The sequence below is a fragment of the Nannospalax galili genome, unplaced genomic scaffold (genome assembly GCF_000622305.1).
Source record: "Nannospalax galili isolate Female #2095 unplaced genomic scaffold, S.galili_v1.0 scaffold189, whole genome shotgun sequence".
NCBI classification, from domain to species: domain Eukaryota; kingdom Metazoa; phylum Chordata; class Mammalia; order Rodentia; family Spalacidae; genus Nannospalax; species Nannospalax galili.
Genome location: NW_008360331.1, coordinates 3,626,152 through 3,643,543, shown reverse-complemented (window position 1 = coordinate 3,643,543; position 17,392 = coordinate 3,626,152). Strand labels below are relative to the sequence as shown.

The 17,392-nt window shown below is 37.0% G+C and overlaps 1 protein-coding gene across 4 annotated transcripts in view; it reads right to left on the bottom strand.

Moving 5' to 3' along the window:
• Nucleotides 1-17,392, bottom strand: part of Emcn (endomucin) — a 109,469-nt gene that overhangs the window by 52,458 nt on the left and 39,619 nt on the right. For all 4 annotated transcript variants that reach the window (XM_008826163.3, XM_029560258.1, XM_029560257.1 and 1 more), the window contains exons 3-4: nucleotides 16,534-16,608; nucleotides 6,212-6,319 (exon numbers count right to left, since the gene is read on the bottom strand). In XM_008826163.3, the coding sequence (XP_008824385.1) occupies nucleotides 6,212-6,319; nucleotides 16,534-16,608 (183 nt within the window). The remainder of the gene's footprint in view (nucleotides 1-6,211; nucleotides 6,320-16,533; nucleotides 16,609-17,392) is intronic.

Genomic DNA, 17,392 nt, shown 5'->3' with positions numbered 1-17,392 from the left:
TCAGTATTTTCTTGCTATTGAGTCCCTTAGATATTTGGCATATTGTTACCTTACTAAACGTATGGTCATTTGAAGCTAGAAACTTCTTAACTTGATTAAATCATAAAATACTACTTTTATTTTTTTATTTATTTGTTTGTTTGCTTATTTATTTATTGAGACAGGGTCTCCCTATAGCCCCTGCTGACCTCAAACTTGCCGTATAGACCAGGTTGACTTCAGTCTCACAGAGATCCGCCTGCCTCTGCTTCCTTTCCTGTGTGCTGGGATTAAAGGCTCCCTTTGTCTTCTTTAAACGATTTTTCTTGTCTTTGATTTTGGGGTCACAATCAAAAAAACATTGCTCAGACAAATACCATGAAGTTTAGCAAGTTTTCTTCTAGAGGTTTCACAGTTTCAGGTCTTGTGACGAGATAAACAAGATCCTGTCATTGCTCTGCTCGTGACACCACAGAGCTGTCATGCAAAATTCACTGTGGTCTACTCAGCTCTGCCTGGAAGCGAGCTTGATTCCTCTTCCAATGTCACCTAAATTCTTTTCATTTCAAGGGACGTGGGGTAGAAGCATGGGGAAGTGGGGTTTTAGGGGGATGGAAGTTGGAGGGGGGAGTTGGGATGATGACAATGAGTCCACTTTACACACTAAATTCATCCATATACCTTTCCTGAGTACATTGTATTTCTCTTCTGCAGATATCTGTGTGTTCACCCCTCTTTATTTAGTCCTTCCTAAATGTCCTTGTTTAGAAAGGGCTTCCTTGAGCTCCCCAGGGAAACTGGTGCCACCACCATCACTTGTATTTTTCTTATTATGATGCTTTATTATTAAGTCTATGTCTATTATTTCATTGTTAATATTTATATTATTTAGTGCTTTTTTTTCCATTTACTAGTGGCTAATTCCATGACGGCATTATTTAATACCCAGCTATTGCCCACAAACAAGAGTAATGGTGGGCACATGGGTGACCTTCTAAAAGAGTTGTGAATAAATTCATTCAAGAACCTCACATTTCTTTCACTATGATTTCAGAGGAATGAATTAATGAGAATTTACATTTTTAAAATTAAGAATTTAGCTTCTACTAACAGAATAAAAAAAAACACAAGAGAAATATATATAGCTCTAAAAGAATGGGAAAACATTAGAGAAATACTTTATCTTCACTCTGCTTTTCTGGAGGCGTGTAAAGTGACAGTCCCATTGATTATTCTGGCCTAAATCTTTAGCTTTGGGGATTGGTTTAACCATAAATAACTTTATCTGATATTCATGGCTCAATGAAATATTGCGCATAAGTTTCTGTGTGAGGCAAATCCTCAGCTCGTCTTTCAGAGTGCTTATTTTGTTTTCTATCATAATGCTGACTCCATACTTCTAGGTACGTATGTATTTAAGGGTGAAAAAGGTGGAGTCTTGGTTTCATCACTTAGCAAAAGGAAATTTCTGCAAGTTCATTGCAGGTTCCCAAGTCCTTGCTGAAGAAAAAGCACCTGAAGAAAGAGAGCAATCTGGAAAAAAATGGCTGCGCCACAGTCTGAAGAAGGTGTTAGATATTTAAAGCAAACACTTCAAGTACTTGGTATAAAACTGGCTAACCAATGATGAAAGCAAGGGAGAAGAGTAACTAGCCTTCCCGTGTTATTTTAATTTCCAGTAGTAGCATTTTTATTCATTACTTATTTGATTTTTCAGTGCTGGGGATCAAGCCCAGGTCCTTGTGAATGGTAGTCAAGCTCTTTACCACTGAGTTACATTTCCAACCCAGGCATTTTACTTTTAAAAGCTATGTCTCTAATTTAATTATTTTAAGCACTTGCACACAAGTCATTTCCAACTCTTTTAGAAGCTAAATAATGAATGTGACTGTCCCAGAACTGGGATATGAAGGTCATTCCACTTCAGGAATCAAAGTGAAAAAAAAAAAAAAAAAATTGTAGGTGTCCCATGGGCACTGTCACACATTTAGTATAATAATTAATTCTAATCAACCACAATCTATGGCTGACCTCATCATCAGCCACTGAATGAATGAATGGTCAATGCAGGGCACAAATTGAGTTTAACACCCCAGCAACCATAACACACTCAACAGATACATGTCTGTTTTTATTTTTGTTTGTGCTAGGGGCAATCATGTGAGATGGATGAGATATGCTTTTGAGAGTTTCTTTCAGATATATTTTGGCTTATGAGACTCCAAATACATTACAAAAAAATAAAACAACAACAATTAAAATCTTTAGTTCATATGGAGAGATTTTACTCTTCAAATTTTCTACGAGGTGACTGTCTCTTTAAAAAGGATTAGCAGTTTACAGTTATTGTGTGAAATTATCTCTAACAACCTTCTTCATGTTGTGTTTAAGATTATTACAATAAAAACAGAAAAATGTTGTTTTGGGTGTAGTTGTAGAACAGAGTGGGTCCTGGATCGCCTTAGTTCTTATGTGCCATGTCCTTCTATCTAAAGGAACTCCCCCGTGGAATTGTAGAAACCAAGTTATCTGTAGCTGTCCACTAGTAGGTGGATGGATATGCTCCAGAAATATTTACCATTAGTATTGAATGGTGTTGGACAAGGCTGTTCTGGTAGTTTGTTGGCTTTTCTAGTAAGGACAGTTTCTGTGTGCAGGTTAGAGGGCAGCACGTGGGAGGTGCACACACTGTTATAAATGTTCTGGAACTAGAAATCAGAAACTATGGATACTCTGGGTTCTAGTTCTTTCTGTCTCACAAAAAGTTCAGTTTAGCTCACGGGGGTCTCCCAATCCTCCTACCTCCTCCCTGTCTTTCTTTATCCATTCTAGAAACTCATAGTATCTGTTTCTTTATGCAACACACACACATGTAATTCACTAACTTTTTCAGACTTACTATGCTGAAGTTTTGCAGCTTTAGCTCCCATGGTTAACTCTGCTTATTTAGGTCTTCTGACTCAGATTACTGTGAAAGGAAATTTGATTGGTCATGCTCAACAGTTTATCTCCTTTTGTTTTTAAACAGAATTGGATAAAGATACTGTTTAAATACTAAATGCATTGATTTTCATATAAAATCAGTAATTATTAGTAAATTTTTAATTGTGCAACTATCAACATATTCTGGTTTTAAAACATTTCCATCAATATGGAAAATTTCTACAAATCTTTTGCAGTCCTACTGTTTACATGCCCAGTCACAAGTAATCTCTTAATTTTATACTTTTAAGAATATCATTATCATTTCACAAACAATCTGATCAAAAATGATCCATGTACATAAACATTTTTCCACTAATGGTTGGAGAGGGCAAATCAAAACCACAGTGAGTTATTATCTTACCATTATAAGAATGAGTCATTACTAAAGTCATAGAATGTAGAAAATGTTGCTGAAGACCTTTCTTAGAATTCCTTTCTAAAAATGAAATTCTTGTGCTTTGCTGGTAGAAACATAAATTAATACAGAAATTCTGGAATTCATATGGAAGCTTTTCAAACAGTTGAAAAAGAACTACTGTATGATCACTTCCACTTCTGGACATACATCCAAGAGAAATGAAATCAGAATGCTAAGAGGTATGGTTGGAGAAGAACCCACTTCTGTCGCTTTCCTAGACCAATGTAATTTCTTAATACATTTTAAATATGTATCTTTAAACTTACAGACAAGTGTAGCTTTCACCACTAATCAAAAAAACATCTCTTTGCAACAAATGGAAACTATTACAAAGTTCCACAACTGTCCAGAATATAGAGGATAAGTAACTGTGAGGTGCCCATCCCCAAGTGGCACATTCGCAATGCAACCTCTACACATGATGCGCAGAAACATTGTGGAAGAGGGAACAGAACGATTGTAAGAGCCAGAGGGACAAGACCCCTGCTGCTAGTTGCTGAATTCTAGACATAATTGGAGAGTTACACCCATGAACTCTCCATAGTAAGGTAGCCTAACAATATCTGCATAATGACAAGATGAGTTGACACGCCAAGGTAGATGGGAAAGATTTCAAGGGCCTCACTTCAAGATGAAGAGCTACAGGCAACCAATGGATGCTGAGGCAGGAAGATCGGTTTTCTCCAGGGATTAGTTCCCTGAGAGGTTGTCTGATGCCAGGTGGGAAACGTTAAACACATGTACACATGAACACCACTAAATAGACTCAGTGAATTGTGTATATATAACATATACGTGTGCATATATATGTATATATATGCAATAATAACAAAGAAGAGGACAAGATGGGAAGAATTTGAGAGAGACTCAGAGGGTTGGAAATAATGCAGATACAATACTCACATGTGAAATTCTCAGATATAAAAATAACTATTTAAAATAAGCAAATAAATAGAGATATCTTCTCTCCTATACTTATTGTGCCACAGTTCATAACCAATGGAAGCAACCTAACTGCTCATCAGTTGTTGAGCAGATAAGAAACTGTAGTACTTAAATACAATGCAGTGTTGTATTCAGCCATAAAACAATGAAATTCTGTTATTTGTAACAAAAATGGCTGAAATTAGGGAAAACTATGTTAAGTGAAACAAGACAGACATAGATATACAAGTACAACATGATCTCAAACAATGTGCAGTATAAGGTTGCTCTTGTAGAAGCTGTTTAGAATGATGTTTACTGGAGGCTGGGGGAGGGCAGGGTGAAGGGTAAGGAACAGGCTGACCAAAGTGTAGCGGTTTCCAGAAAGCAGTAAGGAGTTAGTAAGAAGCTCTGGTGTGCTACTGCAGTGTAAGGTTGTAGATAACTGGAAGTGTATGGTGCTTTAAAACATTAGAAGCAAGGATTTGGAATTTCACCATAAAGAATGCAAATATTCAAGGAGACAGCAAATATATTCATCTTGATTTAAATGTTACACAAGCATCAAAATATCACGAGGGGGCCATGTATATGTTTATAATTTTTAGGTTTTTGTGTATCAGTTAGATAAATTTAAATAAAAAATGTGGCTAGGCGTGGTGGCACATGCCTTTAATCCCAGCACTTGGGAGGCAGAGGCAGGCAGATCTCTGTGAGTTCAAGGCCAGCCTGGTCTACAATAGTGAGTTCCAGGACAGCTGGAGCTTCAGGAAGACCCTGTCTCAAAAAGACCAAAAAACAATTTTTTGTATGTTTAACATACATAGGATAATGCTGTGTGCTGTATTTTGTGTGCGCTTCATTCATGAGGCAACATATCCTTGAGGTTCAAGCTTGATTATTACTGTTTTGGAGTAAATTTAGTAAACTGGGTTGTGGAAATCCTCTAAGTTCATTCTTCTTTATCAAAAGAACTTGGAGGCTAGTCTATGTTCTTTGCATTTCCACACAGATTTTAGGATATTTGTCAAGTTCTTTAAAATACTACTCAGATTCTTTAGCTACTGAAATGAAAATATTAACCAATTATTATCATTTGGGAAGGACGTGTGTTTAAAATGCCATCTTCCAATCCGTGAATATGTAGTATCCATTTATTTAGATACTGAATTACTCATTGGAATATTGACTATCAGGTATTGCATTTCTATTGTTGGGTTTATTCCTAAATACTTTGTACTTTTTGATGCTATTGTAAATGGAATAATTTCCATAATTTTATTTTGGATTGCCATTTATTAATATGTAAAATATTATTTTAATATCTTAAAGTCTGTGTAAAATTGCTTTATGGTTCTTGTAGTTTTAACATGAATTTTATTTTCGATATAGATGACTGTAGCTTATGCTAATAAAATCATACCTTTTCTTTATATCTGAATTGCCCTCTTTATTTATCAATCCTCCATCTGCCTGTTTCATTACTATTTAGAGCCTCTGGTTATAATGCTCAGGGGAAATGATGAGAAGAAGCATCTTTGTATTTCAGATCCCAAGGAAGAAACATAACTATTTCAATCTTTTCTGAGTCTGAGAATATTTATATAATTTCTCTTCAAAATATTTTATAAAATTCATGTGTATTTTGTTGACTGTCCTTTTATGAGAGATATAATAAATGTTTACTCAAACTTATATTAATCTTCACCAACACCCACATAGCTTTGGCTGTGGATAGACTCTAAGTTAAAAAAAAACAATGTCAAATGATTGCCTTGTTTGAGGGTGAACAGGAGAGAATCTCAGTAGGGCATGGTTCTTTTATAATTGTGGGCCATAAAGCATTCTGAGGCTGGTCCTGGCAATGTATTAGTGTGACACATTCTCACCAGCCTTCATACTTACTTTTGTTGGAACTTGGCAGCATTGAGGTAGTTTTTGAAAATGGAAGATTTGACACTGTTGCTTCTGTAGAAAATACTTCACTCTTCGTGACATTAATGGTCCTGGCTTCTAATTGTGGTAAAAAAAAAGACCATCTATTAGGAATACAATACATCACAAGTTAGTTTTATTAACATTTATACTAACATCCAGTTATAACTTGAAGATTCATTATTGAAAATATTTAGACCACAATTTAGAAATCCAGCATATTTTTCCAAAAAATTGAAAAAATTTGCTCTTATTGAAATTTTGTGTATTTCATACAGAACATCTCAATCAATCTCAATAATCTTTATACCCCCTTCCTCACTGGCACCCCCCACAGCCCCCCACTGGAATTCATACATTCTGTCATTGTATTAAGGCCTATTGTGTCACGTTAGTGTCCCCAGACATTCCTCAGTGCAAGCTCATCTACTGAGTTCTAGTCAACTTATCTAGAGGAAGATCAACTTATCTTGCTTTAGGAAGATCAGCTCTTTCTCACCTAGCAGTAATCATTTGCCAATATTTCTTCTGCTAAGATTGGGGTCTGCTGCCATTTCCCCAGTTTTATGGGGAACTACATATATTACCAGAACTACATATAGACTTGCTCAGAATCCTAGTCCGAGGAAAGAGATTCATGCATGGGTGATGCATGATCATTAACATAAGGGATGGACATCATCTCATATCAATACACTGGAGGGAATGTTGGATTTGCACACAGTACATTGGAGGCTCCAGTGAAGACCAGTGACACCTCAGAGGAAAAGGAAATTCATCTTCAAGCAGACCTGTGAACGTAAACATTTTGCTCCATTTTTCTGACTACTTTCCCCAGATAACAGTGCATATGTATTTTGGACTGTGAGTGCACACTGCAGTGCAAGTCTAGATGATGCTTTGAATGTAGTCTATATTGTGCAATGGTTAGATCAGCATGAACATATTTCCTCAAACATTGTCATTTCTTTATGATGAGAAACCTCCAAACTCTTTCCTTCTCGTTTATTAAATGTATAGTCCATGTCTATCTACAGACACCTCACTGTGTACCAGAATAGCACACTAGAATTTTTCAAAATTTGATTTTATTGAATTTTTGTGTATTTCATAGAGAACATCTCAAACAATCTTAATCATCTTTATACCCCGCTCCTCACCAGCACCATTCCATAGCCCCCCCTCCCCGCACTGGAGCCCATATACACTGTTGTCCCTGTTATGGCCCACGCTGTCAAGTCAGTGTTCCCAGATGTTCCCCAGGGCAAGTCCATCCCCTGAGGTCTACTCAGCCTATCTAGAGTCCCTTGTTTTAGGAAGATCAGCTCTTCTTCACCTAGCAGCAATCAGCTGTCAATATTTCTTCAGATAAGATCAGGGTCTGCTTCTCATTTCCCCAGTTCTATGCTGGGTTCCTGTCTACCTGAATTTGCATGAGACTTGTGCATGCTGACACCATTGCCATAGAATCACATGAGCAGGTTCCCAGGGCCTTGTAGGACTCTGTTTCCATATGCTCATGCACCTCCTCCCTGGCTCTTACAATCTTTCTGCCCCCTCTTCCAAAATGGTCCCTGAGCCTTGGAGGGGGGGAAGTTTAATATAGAAATTCTGTCCAAGGACCAGCATTCAGCAGACTCTTTATCTCTACGCTTTGGCCATTTATGACCTTTTGTGAGCTGCAACTGACCTGAAACCACTTCCCCTGAAGGCTAGCCCTCATAGCTTTGGAGAACATTATGAAGGTGCCAAGGAAAAAACATCAATCTATGGTCCAATACCAACTTCAAGAGCAAATAAATACACTAGAATCTTTTACTCCTATTTCACTAAAATGTAGTACACTCTGATAAGCCTTCATTTAACTCTCCTACTCTTTCTAGCCTCTGGTAACTACCTTCTACTTTCAAATTCTATGGTAATAATTTTTGGATCTCATGAATAAGTGATATTGAATGATAATTATCTTTTTATGTCTGGCTTAGTTCAGATAACATTATTATATCCAGCTCTATCCATCTTGTCAGACATAACAGGATTTCATTAACTTTATGGTGGAATATGATCTCACCAGGTATCTATCTGTATCATATTTTGAAGTCTACTTATGAGTTGCTCAACTTTAGCAAGTTCTAGTTCTTGACTGTTGTAAATAGTGTTGCGATGGCCATGGCATGCAGATTCTCTTGGACCTGTCTCATTTTCTTTGGATGCCTCTCTAATGGTGAGATTGCTGGATGACACGGCTGTTCTGGTTTTAATTATTTTGAGGAAAGTTTATATGATTTCCCACTATATCTATATTAACTTCCTCCTTCCCAGCATTTGTCATTATTTTCTGGTGACAACCTTTGGGGAAAGTGACAGTTCAATGTGCCTTTGGCTTATTTTATGGAGAACTGTATCATCAAGATAATGGTTTAATTCTTCGGATGTGTGATGTTGCAGTCCATGTCCTTTTAAGTCTCAGGTTTTGATGTGTGTGGCATGAATAGAAGACAAAGCAGGAAACATTTTTATCTCTATAAGAGTTGGAATAAGGGCCAGGCATGGTGGCACATGCCTGTAACCCCAGCACTTGGGAGTCAGAGGCAGGAGGATTGCTGTAAGATGGACACCAGCCTGCAATGGTTTTCATAGCAAGTTCCAGGTCAGCTGGGGCTACATAGTGAGACACTGGCTCAAAAAATAATCAAAAAGGAGTCAGAATAAAGTAAATTTATCACAGGGCTTGCTTAAAGGGGTCCTATCAGCACCAGATTGAAAATAGAGAGGATGAACTTCAACTTCACCCTTAAAGTCAACCATTGCCAAGGGCTCAGCAGAATTCAAGTGTGTGGATAATTCCATTATCCTAGAATTATTCATGTGAGACTAGTTTTGTATATTTTGTGAACTAAATTTATTGAGAGAAATCATAAAGAGGGACATGAATTATAGTAGCCATTTAATGTGTGTTTACAACAGATTCATTTAAAAGGTAAAGGCTGATGGATTTTAATTGTATAGGAAGGAAGATTACCAGCTTTATTCTTTGAAATTATAGATTGGGATTAAAATACTGTTATATTTGATGGCCACAGAAAAGTCAACCAGACATTCTGTCTGAAGGATTCGGGCCTAGGATAATGAATTTTGGCAGTACGAGCACTGGCTCTGGAATATGCTTTTGAATGCTAGGATTGTGGTATGACGTTTGGTTTGGTTTGGTTTTGTTTTTAAAAAAGATGCTCTCAAACTACCTACAAATAAAGTTACTTTAAAAAGTTCTATACATTTTAAATTGGTTCTATACATTGAAAATTGCAAAACAGTGATAGAAGAAATAACCGAACGCAAAATAGATGTCATGCTCATGGAGCAAAAGAATTAGTATTGCTAAAATATAAACAGTACTCAGAGCAATGTATAGTTTGATGTGAAAATCACATTCTTCATAGAAACAGAAAATAAATAATGTATGCAACCACAAAAGATCCTGAAAACCAAAGCAATTCTGACAAAATAAAAAAAGTAGTTGGAAGCATCACAACTCCTGATTTTAGTGCATATTACAAAGTTATATGAATCAAAACAGCACAGTACTGGCATAAAACACACAGATGCAAAAATGAAGCAGAATAGAAAAACCATAAACACCACCATATATATACGTACATATATATTCAATAAGTAGTGCTGACAAGTGAGATTCTCATAAACAAAGAATGAAATTGGACTTTTACTTGACCCTATAGACAAAAATAGACTCAATATTGATAAAAGGCCTAAAACATAATCTGAAACAATAAAACTCTTACAAGAGAACATTTGGAACTTTTTATAAAATAGAGCTTATTGTAGAACACAAACCATATCTTAACATGAATTAATTGAAATTATTTCTTAAATTTTATCTGATCACAGTGGAATAAAAGTAGAAATTATCATGGGAGAAACTACAGAAAATACACAAACTCAGAGAGGGTGAGTAACAGACTAATGAAAGTTGGAGACACATAAAGAAATTAGGAGGAAAAATGTAAAGTTCTTGGAATTGAATGACAGTAAAACACAACCTACCAGAATTTGTGGGATTCCATGAAAGCAGTTCTAGGAGGGAAGTTTATAGAGATAAATGCTTACATTAAAACAATTAGAAGGAATTCAAATAAAAAATGACCCATCTCAGGATATTATAAAAGCAGTAATAAACCAAACCCCAAATCAGTGGAGGTAAGGAAGTAATAAAGATCGGGGGAAAGTCAATAAAATAGAAAAGTAAGGAACAATACAAAGAATCAATGAAGTAAAGAATTGGTTCTTTGAAAACATAATCAAAATCCACAAACGTTTAGCTAAACCAACCAAAAGAAAGAAAGCGAGGGCCCGAACTACTAAAATTAGAGATGAAAAGGGACACATTAGAACAGATACCAATGAAATTCAGAATATGATCATGGCAGATTTAAAAAGTCCATATTCCAATAAATTAGAAAATTTATACGAGCTAGGTAATTTTTCAGACATATATGATTACCAAATGTAAGAAAATATAGACAACTTAGATCTGTAACAATGAGAATGAAACACTAATAAAGCAGTTTTTCTACACAGGAAAGCCAGAACTGAATAAACTCACAGCCAAATTCTACCAATTTTTAAAGAAGAGTTAACACCATGCCCTTAGACTGTTCCATACGTTAGAAAGGGATGGAACACTACTGCACTCATGAGTCACGCTTATTCTGATGCCAAATCCAGATAAAGGCACTACAACAAAAACAGTATAGAACGTCCTTGTTAATGAACATGGCAAACCACTGGCACTGGCTAGACGGCTCAGAGATTCAGAGCACTTCAGAGGACCCAGGTTTGGTTCCCAGCACCCACACAACAACTGTCCATAATTCTAGTTGTAGGGGATCTGATTCTCCCTTCTGACCTCCATGGGCACTGAATACACATGGTGCACTTACACACATACAGGCACAATACTCATACAAATAAAAAATAATAAATGAAATATTTTAATGAATATTGGCAAACCGATTCAAGAAGCATTTGTTTTCTAAAAGGTTGTGCAGCAGTAAGAGCACTCGCTGCCCTTGCAGAAGACCCTAGTTTGGTTCTCAGCACCTGCCTTGGGTGAGGGGGGCTCGCAGGCTTCTGTAACTGAAGTTCCAGAAGATCTGACACCCTCTTCTGGCTTCTGTGAGCACTGCATGCATGTGGTTCACACACATACATGTAGGCAAAATACTCATGCACATAAATAAATAAAAATTATATAGTTAATTTAAGTCAGAGCTGCACAGATTTAAAACATTTCATGGATTCTTTTAAAAAATATTTTATTATTTTTATTTTATGTGTATGAGTGTATTGCCTGCATGTATGTGAGTGTACCTGTGTTGTGCAATGCCAAAGAGGTCAGAAGAGGGCTTCCAATTCCCCTGGAACTGGAGTTAAGGATGGTTCATAGCCACCATGTGAGTGCTGGAAATCGAACCCAGTTCCTCTGTAAGAGCAGTAAGTGCTCTTATCCGCTGAGCCATCTCTACAGGGCTGATGGAGTCTTTATATTAGTACTGCTATTATTTTTAAAAACATGTTACTGTGCTTAAAATTCCTAGGAGGATAAAGGTATTTCTTAGAGTAATAGCTAAGATCCATTTTCAAGAACTATTTAGAGTGAGTGTTTCATGGAAATTCTGTTTTCGTAATAAGTGAGTCCGAGACAGATTTAATTAATGCAATGTCTTGATTCATTTCAACGTCTTCTGGGATGACACTAAAGAGCTTCTTATGGTAAGATGGTGGGTTCTCTAAATCTGTATACTAAGAATCCTAGGAAGGTGTATCTAACCAGTGGCAGAGACTGGAGCGAAAGCTTTTTGAAGTTTCTTTTGGCCTCCCTTTTTAGGGTGAAGACTGTCAACAAACTTCAGTGCTAAGACCAAGAGGAGAAAACTAAATGTGAAGGAAATGGGTCAAACCAAGACTTCATTTCCTCCAGAATTTCAGTACTAGGAAGAGGAGCTCAGGACACTGGAGCGAGGCTGGAGTAGGTCCAAGGGTTCTGAAGAGGAAAGAACAGTGATGGAAGGGGAGCAGATTTAAACATCTGGGAGGAGAAACGCGGGACAGCTTTCTGTGTGGATTTTTATTTCCTCTGTTTCTTAGATGCTGTTGGGTAAAGCAGGTGTCAAAGGTTCTTTGAGGTTGCTCACAGAGCAACATCCTCACCCTGCAGGATGTGGAAGGATCTAAGGTGAGCCCAGGGAGTGTCATAATGCCTAGGCTGTTGCTGGTGTGTATCTGTGACAGCTTTCTCTCATAATTAGGAAAAAAAAGGTGTCCTTTAAACAAAGTGTCACCAGATGCTAATATAAAAAATAAATTATACCACTACTGCAATAATAGACAGAGATTGCTGGACCAGTCATTGTTGTGTTTATTAGGCTTCATGGCTGGGTAGGACCATTGGTTTTCTCTCTTGGCAGCTTGCATACTATTCTGATACTATGAGTCTAGTCTTCAGAGAGGAGGCTCCCAGGTCAGTTCCAACTTGATTGCTCCAAATCCTGTGTCTGAAGTATGTTCTGTCTTCAGCTATAGGGTCTTACCTTCAAGAGAGGCAATTAAGGGCTGTGGTGATAAGCTCTGTTATTTGGGGAGTCTCTTGAACTACTCTGACCAACAACTTGAGGGGAGGTTTCTTCTGAGTGACATTGTCTTTTTTATAGAGTTTTCAGCTATGCACATGCACTCATGTATATATACTGTATGTGTGTTTTTCAGTAGGTTTTTGAACTAATACATTCATACATTTCCTTCTGGTTTTTCATACTCTCTAAGTACTATCTATCTCTTCTGCCCTCCCAGCCCCTGTATAGCCTCCCTTCTCTCTCTCCAGTTAAAATACCCCCCATTTTAGCCTGGATAATTCCTGTCTCCCTCTTCTTCTCTTCAGCTCCTTTCCCTTTATCCCCATGGTTCCTTTTCCTGATTCTAGTGATTATAGCAGGATACAATCTCAAATTTCAGGATTTGGAGCTAAGATCCACAAATGAGAGAGAGCATGCATCACTTGTTTTTCTGAGACTGTGTTACTTTACTTAGTATAACAACTTCTAGTTCTGTCCATTTATCTGCAAATTTCATGATTTCATTTTTATTTCACACTGAGTAGAATTCCATTGTGTAAATGTACCACATTGTTATTATCCATTCATCAGCTGATGAACATTTAGGTTGTTTCCATTTCTTACTATTATGAAAAGAGTAGCAACAAACATGGATGCACAAGTATCTCTGCAGTAGGATGAGTCCTTTGGGTATATGCTATGGAGTGGTATAATCAGATTTTATGGTAGATTTATTTTTAATTTTTAAAGAGTTCTCCACACTGATTTCCACAGTGGTTGCATCAGTTTGTAATCCCATCATCAGTGAATGAGAATTCCCCCTTTCCAACATCCATGCCAGCATTTAGTGTAATTTAGTCTCTTGATCTTAGCCATTCTGACTGGGATTAGATAAAATCTTAAAGTAGTTTTGATTTGCATTTCCCTAATACTGAGGATATTAAACATTTTTAAAGGTGTTTCCTAGCAATTTTTATTTCTTTTTCTGAGAGCTCTCTGTTCAGATCCATGACCCACCATTTTTTTTAGAAGAAGCATTTCATTACAGCTTTAACATACTCATTAACAGTTTCCAGAGCAAAGATACATCTCTTTCAAAAGTGGCTATAAAATTTTTAGGTTCACAATTGAATTAATACAGTTATACAATATTGAACTCAGTATAAGCCCTGTAAGACATAAAATTGGATGAGTTTTTAACCTTTAAAAAAGACCTCCATTTCATTTTAAAATATATTGTTTCTTACAGAAAGATTCATTGTTTTCGCTAATAACACTGAGATGTTGACGCATGCATCTCTAGTCATAATAGGTTGCACTCAGATCCTTGACACCTGTGTATATCTATAAAGTCATCAGGTAGATTTCAATGGTTATGTTTATCACCTCCACTAATTAACATGATGTAACTTTTTATGCTTCCTCCTCAAATATAATTCATTTTTAAAAATTTTTTGGTTTTTTTTGTGTGTATATCACACAGAACATCCCAAACCATCTTATTCAACTGTATGCCCACTTCTCATATAGCACCCACCCATAGCCTCCCTCCCCCAACTAGAGCCCTTATACTCTGTTATCCCTACTACTGTCCGCTGTGATGTCAGCACCCCCAGCTGTTCCCCACTACTTGTCCATCTGGTAAATCTAGTCAGCCTATCTAGAGGGCTTTGTTTTAGGAAGGTCAGCTGTTCCTAATCTAGCAGCAATCAGTTGTCAATATTCCTTTAGATAAGATTGACTATGTATCCAGAAATAACCCATCTTTTAATTAGACCTTTTTATTCATCTTTGTTTTTGAGTTCTTTGTATATTCTGGATAGTAATCTTCTGTCAAATGCATTTCTAGTGAAGATTTTTTCCCACTTTGAGACTTTCTTCACTTAATTGGTTGTTTTCTTTGCTCTACAGAAACTTTTTAGCTTAATGAGGTCCCATCTGTCAGGTGTTGACCTTAATTCCTGAGGGACTGATATCTGATTTAGAAAGGCCTTTCTTGCACCTGTATCTTGTATGGCACTGCCTTGTATTCTAAGAAGTTCAGTATTTCAGGTTTCACACTGAGGTCTTTGGAGTTGACTTTTTCTCAGGGTGATAAATATATGCCTAATTTCACTGTTCTGCATATGGAGGTCCAGTTTTGCCAGCAACATTTGTTGAAGATGCTGTCTTTCCTCCAGTTTGTACTCTTGCTTGACACCTTGGTCAAATATCAGGTGGCTGAAATTGCATGCACTCATGTTTGGGTCTTCTATTTTGTTCCATTGATCTACATGTGGTAGTTAACAGCTGTCCATTTGAACTTAAGGCCTGCTCAGTGGGAGGAAACTCATGTGTGGTACTGTAAACATAGCCAAATACACATGACTGGAGAGGTCATAGATCCTAGGGTAAAACTTAGCACCTGTCACATCCTAGACCAATATGATTTCTTCCTGTATTTGAAATATGTATCCTTATATTTATAGACCAGGGTACCTCTCACCATTCATCAAAAAGCTTCTTTTTGCAACAGATGCAGATATTACAGAGTTGTACAATTGGTCAAACAGAGAATAAGTGTCTGTGAGATGCCAAGTCCTAGGTGACACATCTACAGTGCAACTTCTACACCTAAGGCTCAGGGAACATAGTAGAACAGGAGGCAGAAAGAATATTATTGCATCTCTCAACTCTCACCAGCAAAGCTTCTTCATGTAACAGATGATGCTCAACCTAGAAAGCCACAACTGGCCAAAGAGCAGAGACTAAGAGACTGTAGAATGCTTCTCCCTGGATGGAACACCTATATCAAACCTCTGTTACTCAAGGTTCAGAGACCATCATGGAAGAGGGTGCAGAAAGATTGTAAGAGCCAGGGATGGTAGAAGACCACAGGAAGCAGAGTTTTTCAGGCAACTGGGGAGTTGCTCATATGAACCTTCAGCAATGGTGGCAGCATGCACAAGACCCATCCAAGCTCAAACCAGACAAAGTCCAGCATAGAAGTGAGGAAATGCGTGAGAAGCCCCAACCTTAGCTGAGGAACTATTGCAAATCTGTGACTTCTGGGAGAGGGAGAGTTAGTGTTCTTTATGGGAGTGATGCTGGCTAGGTAGACCAGTGAATGAACTCACACTGAGGGACATTTAGAGACATAAACTTGGAGTGATAGGCCTTAACATATATGAGTGAATGCATATGTGGTGGGAAGGCTATTGGGGGTGTTGCAGATAGGGGAAGGGGTCTAAATGTGATCAAGATGTATTGTATGAAATTCACAATAATTTAATAAAAACGAAATAGAAAAATAAGGTTTTATTTATATATAGTAGCCATGGATACTCCAGAATTTAAATGGAGGAAAAAAATGAATCAGGGTATTATTAGCGAGTTTCTTTCTCTAGTCATTTTATTAAAAATAATTTATAATTATTTGTAAATTTGTTTTTAGTATATTGCCTGATAGTACTCAAACAAGATATTCAGTGAGTAAAAGTGTTTGCCTCCAATTCTGACAACCAGAGACCCACATGGTGACAGACACTCATAGGTTGTCTTCTGACCGCCACATACATTCTGTGGCATGTATGAGCCCCACTTCCTGGCCACATACACACACAAAATAAAATAAAATAAATAAATAAATAAATAAATAAATAATAGACATGCATCAATACTCACCTTCACTTTTATTTGTTGCTGGTGAAGTAACTGCTGGTGCGAGGGGCATGTTGGATAATTCATTGTTGGTTGTTCCTAGTTTGATAACATAAATGACATAATTGTTAGTTACAATCTCATCTCACCTGCCAAGGAACAAATAGAAGTCAACTTTAGAAGTGGACTGGAATCCCTCTTCACATTATTGGGTAAACTTTACATTGTCTACTTATTTTTCTGTTTTCCTGCTCATTCTTCTAAAAAGTAATGCAAATGTTCTTTTTTAACTTAAATAATCTTTATTTACTTTTATGCATTTGAGTGATTTGCCTACATGTATTTAAGTGTACCCATGCATGAAATGTTCATGAAGGTCAGAAGAGGGTGTCAGATAACGCTGGAATTTGAGTTACAGGTGGTTGTTAGCTGCTAGATAGGTACTGGAAACTGAGCCTAGGTCCTCTGGGAGAGCAGTTCTCTTAACTGCTGAGCCATCTCTCCAGTCCCATTATTGAATTCTTAAATGACTTATTTCAACACAGATGTATAAACACACTCACACCCATGCACTCACATATGTGCACATACATGTGAAGGCACACTCATGAGTACACACACACACATGAATAAACACACGTACACACACTAACACTCACACATTTTTGCATGACAGATCCAAATAATTTCTATTTCATATTATTATCTGGGTATAATTAAACATGCAAAACAGCATTGCAAAGACTAAATTTTAAAATAGTTTTATTTTTCCCTTTGGGAAAAAGATCCAGTGTATCGGCTCCAGGAATATGACTTTTCTTTCAGGAGTGTATTTTCTTAACTTAGTTATGGTAATGAAAATTCTAAATAAGCCTGTTCATAA